At 37.1% G+C, this 13,513-nt stretch overlaps 1 protein-coding gene across 50 annotated transcripts in view; it reads right to left on the bottom strand.

The window, feature by feature from the left end:
- Positions 1-1,756: 1,756 nt before the first annotated feature.
- The window catches only part of RIMS2 (regulating synaptic membrane exocytosis 2), a 445,064-nt gene continuing 433,307 nt past the window's right edge, over positions 1,757-13,513 (bottom strand). For all 50 annotated transcript variants that reach the window (XM_064394206.1, XM_064394146.1, XM_064393838.1 and 47 more), the window contains 5 exons: positions 6,615-6,756; positions 5,147-5,259; positions 4,310-4,411; positions 3,199-3,338; positions 1,757-2,699 (listed from right to left, as the gene is read on the bottom strand). In XM_064394206.1, the coding sequence (XP_064250276.1) occupies positions 2,481-2,699; positions 3,199-3,338; positions 4,310-4,411; positions 5,147-5,259; positions 6,615-6,756 (716 nt within the window). In that variant the 3' untranslated portion in view covers positions 1,757-2,480. The remainder of the gene's footprint in view (positions 2,700-3,198; positions 3,339-4,309; positions 4,412-5,146; positions 5,260-6,614; positions 6,757-13,513) is intronic.

Below are 13,513 nucleotides of genomic sequence, written 5' to 3'. Positions count from 1 at the left end.
AATAAATACTGCATAATGACAATTATGTACAAACCTTCCATGCGTCATGTCCTTGATTTTAAAATTTGAAATAATTTATAGAGGACTATGCATACAAGAATGTGTGAGCACATCTCACAGTGTCAGGAAAATGGTTATGTATTTTTGTTTAATATCCTAGGGGATATTGTAGACTGCATGTTAGTAGTATTTATTTGCTGCTGGTCAACAGGTGTCTAAATTATTCCAATAAATATAATTTTACCAGTCTGTCTATTAACTTAACAATAATCCATTATATAAACTCTGCAGACAAGACACAATCTCATTTTCTATGATATTGCACAAAGTAAAAGGCATTATAAGTGATACTGTTATTACTTTTTCCCTCTTACCAGGCATGTACAATTTGTTAATGGGAAACTTCAACAGATTTTCAAATAAAATCAGAATAATTCTGTGTGGCCATAAAGGTAAATGTAACATACTTCAAAAATTATTGCAAGATTTCAATATTAAACCTTAAGTAGGTATTAAAGGCATACAAAGACCCAGGAAAAAGAAAAAAAAGAAAAGGATATTTTGTAATTAAACATTAACCAGTTACATTCCCTTTAAATAACGAAACTTAATGAGAAGCTTGAACTTGCAGCACCACCCGATGGTAGTCACTGTCTGCTACAAAGCCCAGGGTTCTGAAGATCCATTAAGTGCAGCAAGGTTCTGGTAATGGTGTCAAATAGCTGACAGAGTAGTACTGACAAGCTTTCTTTAAGGCTATTTTACCAACCAAAGACTGATACCTTCCAGACTGATATTATCTAATTATGTCTTTTGCAACGCAAATGTAATTTATGAAAATTGAACTTTACAGCAGAAGAACTGTATGGATTTGTAACCTTTGTTGCTTCTGTTATTTCAAAAATGTAGCAATCAATTTGGTTTAGTGCAAATAAAAATACTTAAATTTGTTTCCTAAAAATCAATCAGGTACTTAATTTTTCCTCTTTCCAAAAACCTTCAAGAAATAATAGTTCAGTCTTTGAATGAAAGATGCTGGTGCTGAACACAAATTTATTGAAGACATCTTACAATGGCCACATGATTCCAGTATTTTGCTGTAGAATTCAATTTGAAGGTGAGAAAAAATGAAAATAAGTTACCATGCACTGTACAATAAATTGCAAAAATTCAAATATCTTCTTTATCAAATACATGCTGAATTACATTAATGTACTCCCAAGCCATGTTGCAAAATCCTTTTCAACATGCTTGAAAAAAAGTAAGCTCTTAAACAATATTTTTCTCAAATAATTCAGAAATGCAGAACAATCTGCAACCCTGAACCAAATATGGGGCATAAGACAATAATAAGTCAAAAGGTAGCCATTTTAGAATATGCTGATCATCCTGGGAGGTAGAGGGGGAAAAGAGCGAAAGGAAGAGGGGAGACTGGGAGGAGAGATAGAGAAAGAAGAGGTAAAAGAAGTGTACAATTTGCACATTATGTTGAACTTTACAAGGCTTGTACCTTTTACATTTAAATAAATTTAATATATTACACTTATTTCTTGTCACATAAACAGAATTTTAAATATTTGCTAGAAATTATTTTTTTATTTTTAATAGAAGTCTGCAAAAACACAGACCATGACTGGTTTAAAGAATGATAAACGTGGTGTGTCTTTGTATCACCCTGTTGCATTCTCTTCCCTTTAAAACCATGCACTAGTGAAATTTATCTTTAAAAATAATATAAACTGTTGAAAATGGCTGATTTATTCTTTTTTTTTTTTTTTGCAAGTTGCAGCCCCAAGAAAATAATTTAAGTGTTCAGCTAAATCTGTGTCCATGCAAAAAAGTTTCTTAATTTCATACAGTACAGTATATCCACAGAACTTTATTTTTCAGAGAGTCCATCATGTCTGGGGTTTCACTGTGTGAACAGCTGGAGGTATGAAGCCTGCCACTTTAAGTCTTGAACCTTTTCAATATGAAGAGTTTTCAGATCTCAAGCAACTGCTGCAAGTGCCAGTTGATTTTTCCAGCATCCTTAGTTTCTTTTCTTCAATCTCTGCTAATCCACTGACTTGTAACGTGGCTCCATGGGAGGGTAACTCCGTTTCTGTGGCATAACCAAACTTTAGGAGGGGAGGGCAGATAAATAAAGAAAAGGGAGCAACAAAACAGATATGCCATTGAAAAGGACTTTTGTTGCATGAAACAGATTGATTTTTTTTAGTTTAGTCCATGGCTTCAGATTGGACCAAAACTGAGTCCCTGAACTCCAAACCTATCAGTTCTTCATGATTTCAGTCCATCACCTGAGGGCCTTCTGTAGGGCACAATGTGTGCAACTTCCTTGAGAACACAGGATCGCGTTGCAGCCCTAGAAACAGGCTCAGAAGACACAACATTAAGCATGCAGTGTTACCAGGGTTTGCGACCTGTAATTTTATTTTTTTGTAACGCTGGTTGCTATGACAACAGTTTCACAGCTGCTATGAGCGAGCGTAAGAAGGTCCTGTTGAACTTTCAAGAGATGATTGGGAAGCTCTTCTAGTGAGAGGAGCTAAGGTTGGGTCTACTAGGGAAGAAGGAGGGAAAAGTTTGAACCACCCAATCACCATGTTGGACAGGTCCAGTTCATCTAAAAGTATCTGTGCCACTCCCATAAAGGATTTGTGATCCATACGTCCATAGTCTCCCCAAACAATTATCTGTTAGGTAAAGAAACACAAGAAAATAAAAAAATTTTAGTGAAAATGTCAAAAGCTTTAATCTGATTTGTCAAAAATCTCTGCTTATTTAATTACAGTAAGGAATGAAATATCCAACTGATATATCCAACTGAAGAACTGAAATATCCAACTAAACTATGCTGACATAGCTTAGTTCTGTGTATCCTAATCATGATGCAGAGACAGAAATCATCTGGGTACCAGCAACAGTTATCCACAATACCAGGGAAAGCCCAGTGAGAGGAGCCCATAGATACAGAAGAAGCAAAATAAATCTGTAACTCACTTTTTCTCCCTTCTACTTGCATACTCAGTTTCTACTTGCATAAATAGCTATTACTGTTGTGTTTATCTACTCAGCAAGTAAATAAAGTGTGAACATTTACTGCCAAATAAAGCCTGAAAGAAATTTGAAACTCATTCCGTGAAACTGTACAGGGGAAATTTTTAGGTTCAGAGGAATATTTATGCAAATTACCTGTAAAACTTTCCCTTGGGGACTTTCTTCAAAGGATAGAAGTTGCTGATAAAGTGGTTCCAGCGTTTTTCTTGCTACCTTTGTTTTCTTTTTGGCTATGCAGACTCCATTTTCTAATAGATACACCTTTACGTATGGTGCTTAGAAGAATGAAAACAGAGAACAGTAAGTTAAAAAAGTCCCGATTTTTTTGTGTAACACACACACTTTCTATCACCATATAAAATCTGCTTTTAAAGGATATATAACTTGTAAGAACAAATCTCCACAAGAAATATTAACAATTATTCCCATACAAAGCTTCCATGCATTTTCTTTACTGTTCTCCTTGGGATTAATTTTTTCTTGACTTCTTTTTGTATGACTCTTTTACCATGAAACAATTCAGATTTTGACCTGAACAAATCAAGTACTCCTATATATAGCATCTCTATACTGTACAATATGCAAAATAGGCCCATTAAGTAAATGCAAGACTTGCAATGACTTTGGTGAAATCTGGATCAATGCTCCAAATTGTTAATAATTTTAAATTACCTACAAGGTGAAAATCAGTGAAGAAAGGACTCTGACACAATTTCTATTTTGGCAGAAGAACTTGCTAAAAATATCGTTATATTGTCCTCTCCACATAGTGTTACAGGACATCAGATTATAAAATAAGGAGTAAGTATCAAATATTGGTCTACTTTTTGAGTAGATACCTATTCCACATCTCTTGATTCCCTCTTCATTCCTGAGACTCCTACATAAAATCCTCAGTATATACTTTTCTTCCTATCCCATAACGAAGGATGCCTTTGCTATTACCAACAATACTTTTGGGTCTTCTGGCAACCTAATTTTTAATTTCCTCCTGAAGTAGGGCTAATTTCTGGTGTATCATTTCAATAGAGTATGCATTTCAGTATACAACACTATAACCTACTGAGATTTGGACTTGTTAAGGGTTGGCAAAGCTGAACAGAAAAGCCACAGACCTTTCTGGCAGAATGCTATTCTCAGAATCATAGAATATACTGAGTTGGAAGTATATTGATGATCAAGTATATGATCATCAAGTCCAACCCCTGTCTCTGTGCTGATTGTTACTAAGGTTTTTCTTCCTTACCTGGCAGTGTCTTTGAACCTGGTTTTACAACAAGGCCACGGGCTCGGATTATTTCTACTTCCAGTTGTCCTTTCTTATCCATCATTCCCACCTGAATATCTCCTAGATAACAAAAAGAAATCCCAGCATTGCAATTCAGAACTACTTTAATATACAAAATGTTGAAAAAACTTCTAGGATGAATATGTGGTGACTTGTATAATCTGCTTTTCATCAGTAAGTATGATCTGGATTTTAACACTACTATGTAATTTAATATTTACCCTCTTCACTGGTGTTTATGTTAGTAAACAACTTAAAACCTCTGCAATAACCCCTTCTCTCCCATCTTCCATGCCTCTATTACTTCAAATTAATTTCTATTTCTCAAGAATTTAATATTAAAAAAAAGGCAGCAAGGGAATTAATACAATGCAGCTGTGTAAAACTGCTTGAAATCTCTTCACGATGCCTCTAGTTAAGGACAAGTTATGAAAATATAACTTGTGAATGTACAAGTCTGTAAACACAATAGTAACAAATAGTTTGCACCTAAATGACCAATTTTTATACAATATTATCCAAGTGATTCAGACAAATGTTTGGTCCCATTAGCCCCATTTTAAAGATGGAAAACTGAAGAAGAGGTAAAAGGCTGAACTTTTCAAAGCAACTTTTGCATGTCTTCATAAGCATCCATGATTACATTCAACTTTAGCTGAGGTTACAGCTTTGGTCTTAACTGAGTTGTTCAAAACCACAAAAGAAATCCATATTTAAAGGGACTCTAGACAAATTTTATGTTCTAATTACCTGACCAAATAGAATATGTCATATCTAGAGGGCATAAACACTTACCCATTGATGGGGTTGCCAATGTCTGTCGTCCTACAAGCTGGGCGGGACCAAGTCCATCCAGAAAATCACTGAACTGGCTGTCTGCAGCCAACCTCACACCAGGGAATATCAAACTACAAATAATATTGGAAAAGAAAGCAAACAAAAATACACTTAAATTTGCCCTCTGTTTGTGTTTTTCATTTATTTGTTTGTTTTTTATTTTGTTTTGGCTTGGGTTTGTTTTTTGTTTTCTAGATGTTTTGCACATAATGTTTGTAGGTTTGGTAGTACTGTAGGAAACTTAAAAAACAATTACTGTAATTTTTGAAATCCCACATTGTTCAACAAGCAGCAATTTAGCCTCCAGCATATAAACAAACAGGTAAAGAAAGCACTCTCCTCAATAATTTCCAGATTTGTATTCCATCATGTTCTCCTTTTCTAATGCATTAAAGACCACTGTTAATTATCAAAGTATTGATATGAGACAAGTTCATTAAGATACTAACGCACACCCTTACCACTGATTTAGTTACATGAAGGTTAAATTGCCCACACTTCTCAGTTACTGTGAATTCAATGGCTAAATATCAAATGTACACAGTGAAATGATGAAATTAGACCAAATACAGGTTGCTATTTTCAAAATTGCCATTCATTCAAAACATTTTGTTGAAAATGTCTTTGAGAATGACGTTTATTCAATAACAGAATTGAAATCCCTTGTGGCAAATGACCAAACTAACTTAAAATTAAAATGCTTGCCATAAATTATCTGTGACCCATTACAGAGCAACAAGAACTAATGAAATTTGTAATGACCAATCATTAAGAAATGTCCATTTCAAATGCATATAGTGCACCAGCTTGGAAACATAAAATGTATTGTGCAGCATAGATGGATTGTCTACTCTTGTGAACATCAGTAATAAATCAACCCTCAGTAAGACTTTCCTGGGCAATGTCTCACATATATCACTCAGAAGTTTTTAACTTGGGGCTTTTATGATGCTATGATAACCATGATACATGACAGACTTGTACTTGTGCCCAGATAATTTCTTCAGGTTAAAGTAACAGAATCTTTGAAAAACTCCTGAGCCCAGTGCGCTGGAAGTGCTCTGGAAATGCCTTGCTCTGCATAGCACTGATGTACGCCAGGAATTTTGTCCATATCTGTGTTTTACCTGGTGTACTGCACCTGCTTCCCCTCCTGACACACCCCGTGATGATGATCTGATACACCATGTGCCCTTCTCATGGCCTAAAAGAAATGATCCACCTCCTTCCTGCACCAACAGTGGGAGACTCTCTTCAGTCTCAGGGGGAGACTTAGGCTTAGTCCATCAATGACACTGGTTTGTGAAAGGAATTCTGACTGAACAGGACCCACAGCACTTACTGTGCTTCTCTCTAACAACCCGTTTCATGGATAAACGTCCCCCAGCTTCATGGAGAGAACCCCACAGCTGTAAATGCTGCTTACTTTCCCTCAGAGCTGTAGCTGTTCATGCTCCCATCCGTCGACTCCCGGCTCGCCTGGCGAGTCATCCAGTTCCTCATCTCCACGGCCAGCCCTGTCTCCGTGCTCCTCTGGACGGTGCTCCGCAGCTTCTTGCCCCCTGCTTCTGTTGGAGACAAAAGAGAAGCCCCCATGCCACTGTGCTGTCGCAGCTGGGCAACCGTGCACACCCCTGCTCCACGTGGCACAAACAGTCAGAGCCACAAACTAATGACCTGTAACAAAACTTCCATTTAAATGTGTCCATTTTTTAGTAACAGGAAAACAGCATCATAAATCTCTTTACAGGATCAGGATTTTAGTTCTGTCACCGCCTTTCCAAGGTCAGACAACACGAGTCTGCCCACAGAGGTAACCAGATTTAAACAATCCATAGTCTAGTGTGTTTAAAATATATTTTCCCTGGATGAATAAATCCCTCTTAGGAATTCAATTAAAATGTTACCATGATGTCAAAACCTGAAGAGAAATGTTCTAACTCAGATGGATTATTGTTTTAAAAGCATTTGGTCATTACCTCCTAAATCAAGTTACAGATATCCATTAGTGAAGATAGTAAACTAAAAATCAAGAAGCCTTCCCGTGCTTTCTTTCTTCTCTATTCACTAGCTTGTAAATTTAAATTTATATTTAAAATATACGGTATTTTTATGCACAATAAGAAACCTCATTATCACCTTCAAGAATAAAAATTTTTCTATTTATTTGCATAGTTTAATTTTACTTGTAAAACCAGCGACAAGACATATGTCTGGGTATCAGACAAGGGGAAAAAATACTCAAACAATATAATAGCATTTTAGTGTAGGAATTTTGATCAAGACCTCAACTGGATGCAATGAGTAGGAATGAAGCCTCAGTTTTTCTTTCATGAATCAGACAGCCACTCCATGTAATTCCTGATTTTAAATGCTGTTCCCTGCAATGGAGCAAGGAATTCTGCATACTTATTTCTTTTAATCTGTTCTGTACACCTCTGACTGCAACACAGTGATCTGTAATATACCAACATTATAAAAGAGAAAAAAGGTTTAAAATCACTACAATAATAACAATTCTTAAATACTGATACAAATGTATCTTAAATACAATTACAATGAGTAATATCCAATATCTTAGGATACTGATGGACTCAACTTCCTTGTGTAGTTGTTTGTAGCATCTGGTACCCTTTACACCTTCTCTGCCTCGTCATCTGCTAGAGGTCAGAAAACTTCTGGACCTGTGAGGATGGTGAAGCTTTAGGGATTTGTAAAAGGAAATGAGCAAAAGGAGGAGATTGTCCTGGGATGAGGACTATCACATCCCATGGAGAATGTGTGAGCACAGGGACTGGCTTAGAGTAAGAGGATCTGCACCCTCGGGCAGGGAATGGGAGAGGGACCTCAATTTCCATGTGTGCACTCATTGTCACTGTCAAACAGGCTGCAGCGTGGGTTGAAGTCTCCCAGGCCCCTCAGTCAGGAGGAATTGTAGGTCAATAAAGAACATGGGAAATGTAGTGATGTGGGAACTAGACACCAAAAATACCTTGAAAACCATTGCCTTCTTGTCAAGAAAGATTAATAACTGCAATATTTAGCAGCAGTGAGACATTTCTACAGCAGTATCATGAGTGGTTCAAACCACATTGCTTATTAAAAGCCTTCTACGTATTCCTTAAGACCATCACTTTGAATCAGTACATACAAATAGTAATAAGATAAATAAAAATTTTTCTCTAGAACTTCAGCTGCACAAATGAATTCAGTACACAGGAGAATGAAAAAATAAATTTTATTGCATCAAAATTACTTCTAAAAATGCCCATCAATACCTGATGTAAGAAATGCAAAAGGTGATGTAAGAAATAAAAAAAGCATGAGGCTACTACCACATACAAAAAATGAAGGTCAGAAATCAACAATTTCATGTCTTTTGGGTTGCACCATTCAAAGTGCCTGCTGGTTTATTATTTATATTCAACTAATGAAAGCTGGCAGCTGACTTACAACGGTGGTCCAGAGTTGTTCTAAAATACAAGCACTCATTTCAAAGAAATATTCCCACAAACTGCCAGGAAAATATCATGCTGTAGTTTTGTAGAAAAGGTACACTGCATCATAGTAACATATGAAAGGCATACAACTCTGAAGCCCCACAGGACATTACTCCTCTGTTCTAAGAACTGTTTTGATGAGTAAGCATTCGTTTTCATTCTGCCTCATTGAATGATGGTCATTCTCAATTCATTATCATAAACATGAAGCCCTTATGCAAATTTAAAAGAACATCTCCATCTTGCATGATTCTTCAGTATCTTTGTACATCTTTCAAAGATTTGGGACTTTGGGAGAAATATATGTTTGAGGAGTATATGGTAACTTTTATTAATTTGTAAGGCAGATTTTTTTCTGAACTAGAATTGTAAGTCTTCTTCTGTATGCCTTCATTGTAGAAGAACAGAATGAAATAATGAATATATCCATTTGCACATCAATTTACTGAGAAATCAAGGCATAACTCGTGCAACTGCCATTCAAGCCTTCATAGAGACACACATGTTTACAGCACCCCTCTAAACCTTAATTTAAAGCAGTTTTACCTTACCACATTCATTTTAAATGAAATAAGTGGTCTGGTTCACAAGACAACAGCCACACAAAGATACAACTTTGATACAGCATGAAAATTAGATGTGTAGTATATCCAACTTTTGTATAAATACAAGTGGTAAACCATAATTATTTTGACCTTAACATAGAATTTAAGGAGGGCTGAAAGGAGGTTATGTGAATAACTATTTCCCAATTTTCAACAGAAACAGGCAGTGCTCACGAATGGTCTCCAAAGAGAAAGATCTGACCTTTTATCAACAAAGCTCCGAATCATGATGTTGATGCTTCTTGAAGTAAGAATTGAAGATTTTAACAGCAAAATGGCACATTGGAATAAATTAACAGAAGAACCAGATCTGGGTGGTGTGACTCCTGAGCCAATGCTTTTGACATGAATATTCTTTCATATGAAACTTGGCTAAACTAATACATAATAATACACGAGAAATAGCCCCACTTGATTGCCCCCAATACTAGCAATGTATTTGTCCCTGGAAAAATGTTAATAAATCAAAAATAATCCTACAATTCCTCAAACAATTTAAAAGCAAAGATAGTATTTGTGTCATCCATAATTTATGTTTCATAAATTCAGCATAAAAAAATTAAAAAATGTTTCAAGCAGCAACGAAACCACAAAGTAGCTGCTCAGCTTAAAGAAATAGTCTTTGGTGCCATACTTCCAAGCTGTAGCTGGTAGAGCATCTGACTGAAGATCACATCACCCTACTAAAGCCAAATTGTTTTCCTCATTCCTGCCCGGAAATTGAAACCTCCTTTCTTGTGTTAATTCAACTACTCATGTGGCTGCATTCCATACTGGACCCAAACCAAAAGGAACAAACAAAAAATATTATTTAAAGTTATTCTTTTTCTTCCAAGACAGATAATTTCGGAAAAGATATTTATCAAGACAAGCAAACAGCTGAATGAACCCAACTAAGGAAATACTAACCTCTAGCTAGACATGTAACTTGGGAATGAAACACTCACTCAGAAATAACTATCTAACTGGTGTCACTGTAGAAGTGGGGGTTGGTTTTATAATCTTAAAGTATATATACTTATACACTCATGTTATGCATGCTGTTTTAATCTTAACAAATGAAAATATACAGAAATGAGAGCTTAGAAGTGTACGTTGTTGTTATGTTGCTGAGTACCTACAATCAAAATCATTTTACTCATAATTTCCTAAACTCTAATAAAGAACATTGAAAATGTTCTCTGAATTAGTATAAGCTAATTGCCCTAGCAAAAAGAAATTTCTCTCAAGTCCCCCAACAAAATATGGAATATATTATTTGAAAAACACTAGCTCAGATTCTCGTAGCCATATTGTAATGAGTGGAATAAATTACCAGAAATAATTGCTCTGGTATTTATGAAAGCACACTCATTCTTACAGTTAATCACACTGGTAATTTAACTAATATGGTTACTGCAAATAGACTCCACAGGCCACATTTTCTAAGTTACACACAGAATTATTTGTTCTCACAACTTGGAGTGCAAATCACTTACAAATTAGGGATGCAAAACTACTGATACAATCTTCAATAGCAGATGAGAAGTCAAAAACTGCAGTGAATACAACAGATTACCTTCCATCATCTGGATCTAGCCAGACGAAATCCGCTGCTGGCGGTGAGAGTGAGAGCTCTCAGCTTGCTCTCGGCAGGAGCTTCCTACAACTGCTCCCCAGCAGGCACAGAGCCAAGAGAAGACATGGCACAGGCACAGGCAGGCTGGCTATGCCAGTCCCCAGCTGGTATGTGATCTCTTGGTAGGACTTGCAGGGAGTACAGAGCAGCTGTGGCTTCAGAAATACACTTAAACGCTTGAGGTGGCTCCTCTCTGCTCTCCCCACCTCACCAGAAAAGCTTCATAAAAACTCCTTCAGCATTGCAATCTCAACTCAGGAGTTAGATCCACAAAGAGAATAAACCGCCTTTAAGTGCCCATTTTTTAAGACTAAAATTATCCACATACCCAGCTACCTGCTCTGGATATGTTAACGATTGGCTAGATAAAAGACAGCCTAAGAAAATTTGAACCTAGAGAAGAAAAGGGGGACAGGGTAGGTCTCAAATCCCCTTGCAACTGCACAGCTCTGTTTCTGGAGTAGCCCAAGTTTTGTTTGCACTGAAGAAGGCACTTAGCTCTTGTTGAAGCACTAGGAAGCACAGCCAACTTATTTCTTTCTCTGTGTTACCCACAGACCCAAAGCAGAAGACATGGTTTAGGATCTCTTAATGTAAGCAGGATTTGGGAAACACAGATTCCATTGCCACTTGAGTTTGAGCTCATTTCACTGATTCTCATAGGCCAGCGCTAACAATCAGTTTAAAAGTTTTGTGTAACAGTCCTTCCAATGGATATTTTCACAGCACATGATGTCAGCATTTCTGAAACCCAAAGAGCATTTCAGAGCTGGGGAAACTGTAACCAAGGGCTTTCTCCTACTTGTAAGGAAGAAAGAAAGATCTGCATTCTAGCTCCTGCTTCCACGAGTATCTGAATGTAAAATACTGATAAATTTTGATTGGGACAGGAATGGTCTGCCCTGATATGCCCAAAGCAGAGCTACCTTCAGCAAGAAAGCTCTTCAGTATGGGAGCAGCCAGGTTTGGAAAGTGTGAGAGAGTCTGGGCTGACTGTCTCGGTGTGCCCTATGTATTTTTAAATTTCTTGGGAGGCCTCACTAGTTTTTCATTTTTGGTCAAGAAACACTTTTTCACTCATGTCCTACTCTTTTTATTTCTTCCTCTGGCCATAAAGGAGGCATAGTTAATCAAGATAGCACCTAAGACAATGTAAGAGAGAATTAAATTAAATAATCAACAATAACCAACTGCAAAACTGTTGCTTGCACTTCTGGTCAAATGCTGGTATAGAAGATTTGGCATCCCATTCTTGATGAATTTCCTACAGGACCCAAGAGGCATCATGAATCTCATTTGTTCCTGGCCAGATTGCAGCATCCTTTGTCTGCATTCTACTTCCCTGCCATGGCAAGTCTGGTCATATGTTCAGCCAACTCCGTGCCTTGGTGTGGCCACGTGATGTGAAGTCAGTTTACCCCATGGCTTCTGAGCAATGCTCTGGTTTAAGGCAAGCACCTGCTCCTTATTCTCTCCCACATCTTAATTACATCTACCACTGTAATTTCACTGCTGCTCTGATGTCCATTCTCCAGTCTTAACTGATCCTTCAGCAAATCATTAAGAGCATCAGAAAAGAGAAACTGGTGTGTGGCACCCATCACTTTAGGATCTTCAACTTACGCTTTTATGTTCCCAAAAAGGTTTTTGAAATATTTTTACAGGACTGAACTGTAAACAAAGAGCTGTTTTCCTGCATACACAATAAGTACTTAGTGCTCCTAAAACTTTAGTAACCCCAGCATTATTATTCAGAATCACATGCTACATATAAAAAGGACACATAACAGTCTTGAACACCCTATGGTTTGCTTTCAGTATCTGTGCTAAGTAACACTCCTGGTAATCCCAAATAAGCATATACAGAATTACAGCACAGTCTGATGCTTGGCCATTCCCTTGACTGAGAATTTACCCCTGATAAGAGACAGCTGTCCTAGGGAATCAAAACTAATTAACCACAGCTGTAAGGACAAGAAGGCTTAGTGCTGACTAATTTCCACTTCTCTTTTGGTTACCTGGCTCTGACTATATAACAACAAACAGGCTATGCAGGCCTGGTTGGATCCTTTCTTTTACAGGTGCTGATGACAGATCTTGACAGTGAGATGCAGATCAGGAATACAACTACACGTAGCCACTCAGGCCCTTCCAGCATCACTGCAGAGCTCTCTGCTACTGATAAGGCCATCAGTTTTCTAGGTGTGGTCTGAGGATTTACCCGCCAAAAGCCATTTACCTGCTGAAAACCTGAACACAGACATAGGACAACAAATAGCAGGTCTTTGTAGTCCACAGCGGTACCTCCCTTGTGACAAGTGACCTGAATGAACAGATCTTCAGGAGCCCTCATTTAGACCACACAGATAAATGCCGTTATCATTCAAATATAATAGGTCTATAATAATTTGTGCATATTTTGTGCATGTGTCAAAACAGAATGGTAGCATTTTATATCCACTGTGTACATCCTGTACAACAATCTATATAACTACAAAAAGTGCAAAGCAGTGGGAAATCGGTCTCATCCCCAACCTATTAAAATCCTGAAAAACAGAGAAAGTAATTTTGTGGAATTACATTCTAATTTTGTATACCATTT

Source organism: Passer domesticus, chromosome 1, assembly GCF_036417665.1.
Source record: "Passer domesticus isolate bPasDom1 chromosome 1, bPasDom1.hap1, whole genome shotgun sequence".
NCBI classification, from domain to species: domain Eukaryota; kingdom Metazoa; phylum Chordata; class Aves; order Passeriformes; family Passeridae; genus Passer; species Passer domesticus.
This window is presented reverse-complemented; position numbering and strand designations above follow the sequence as displayed.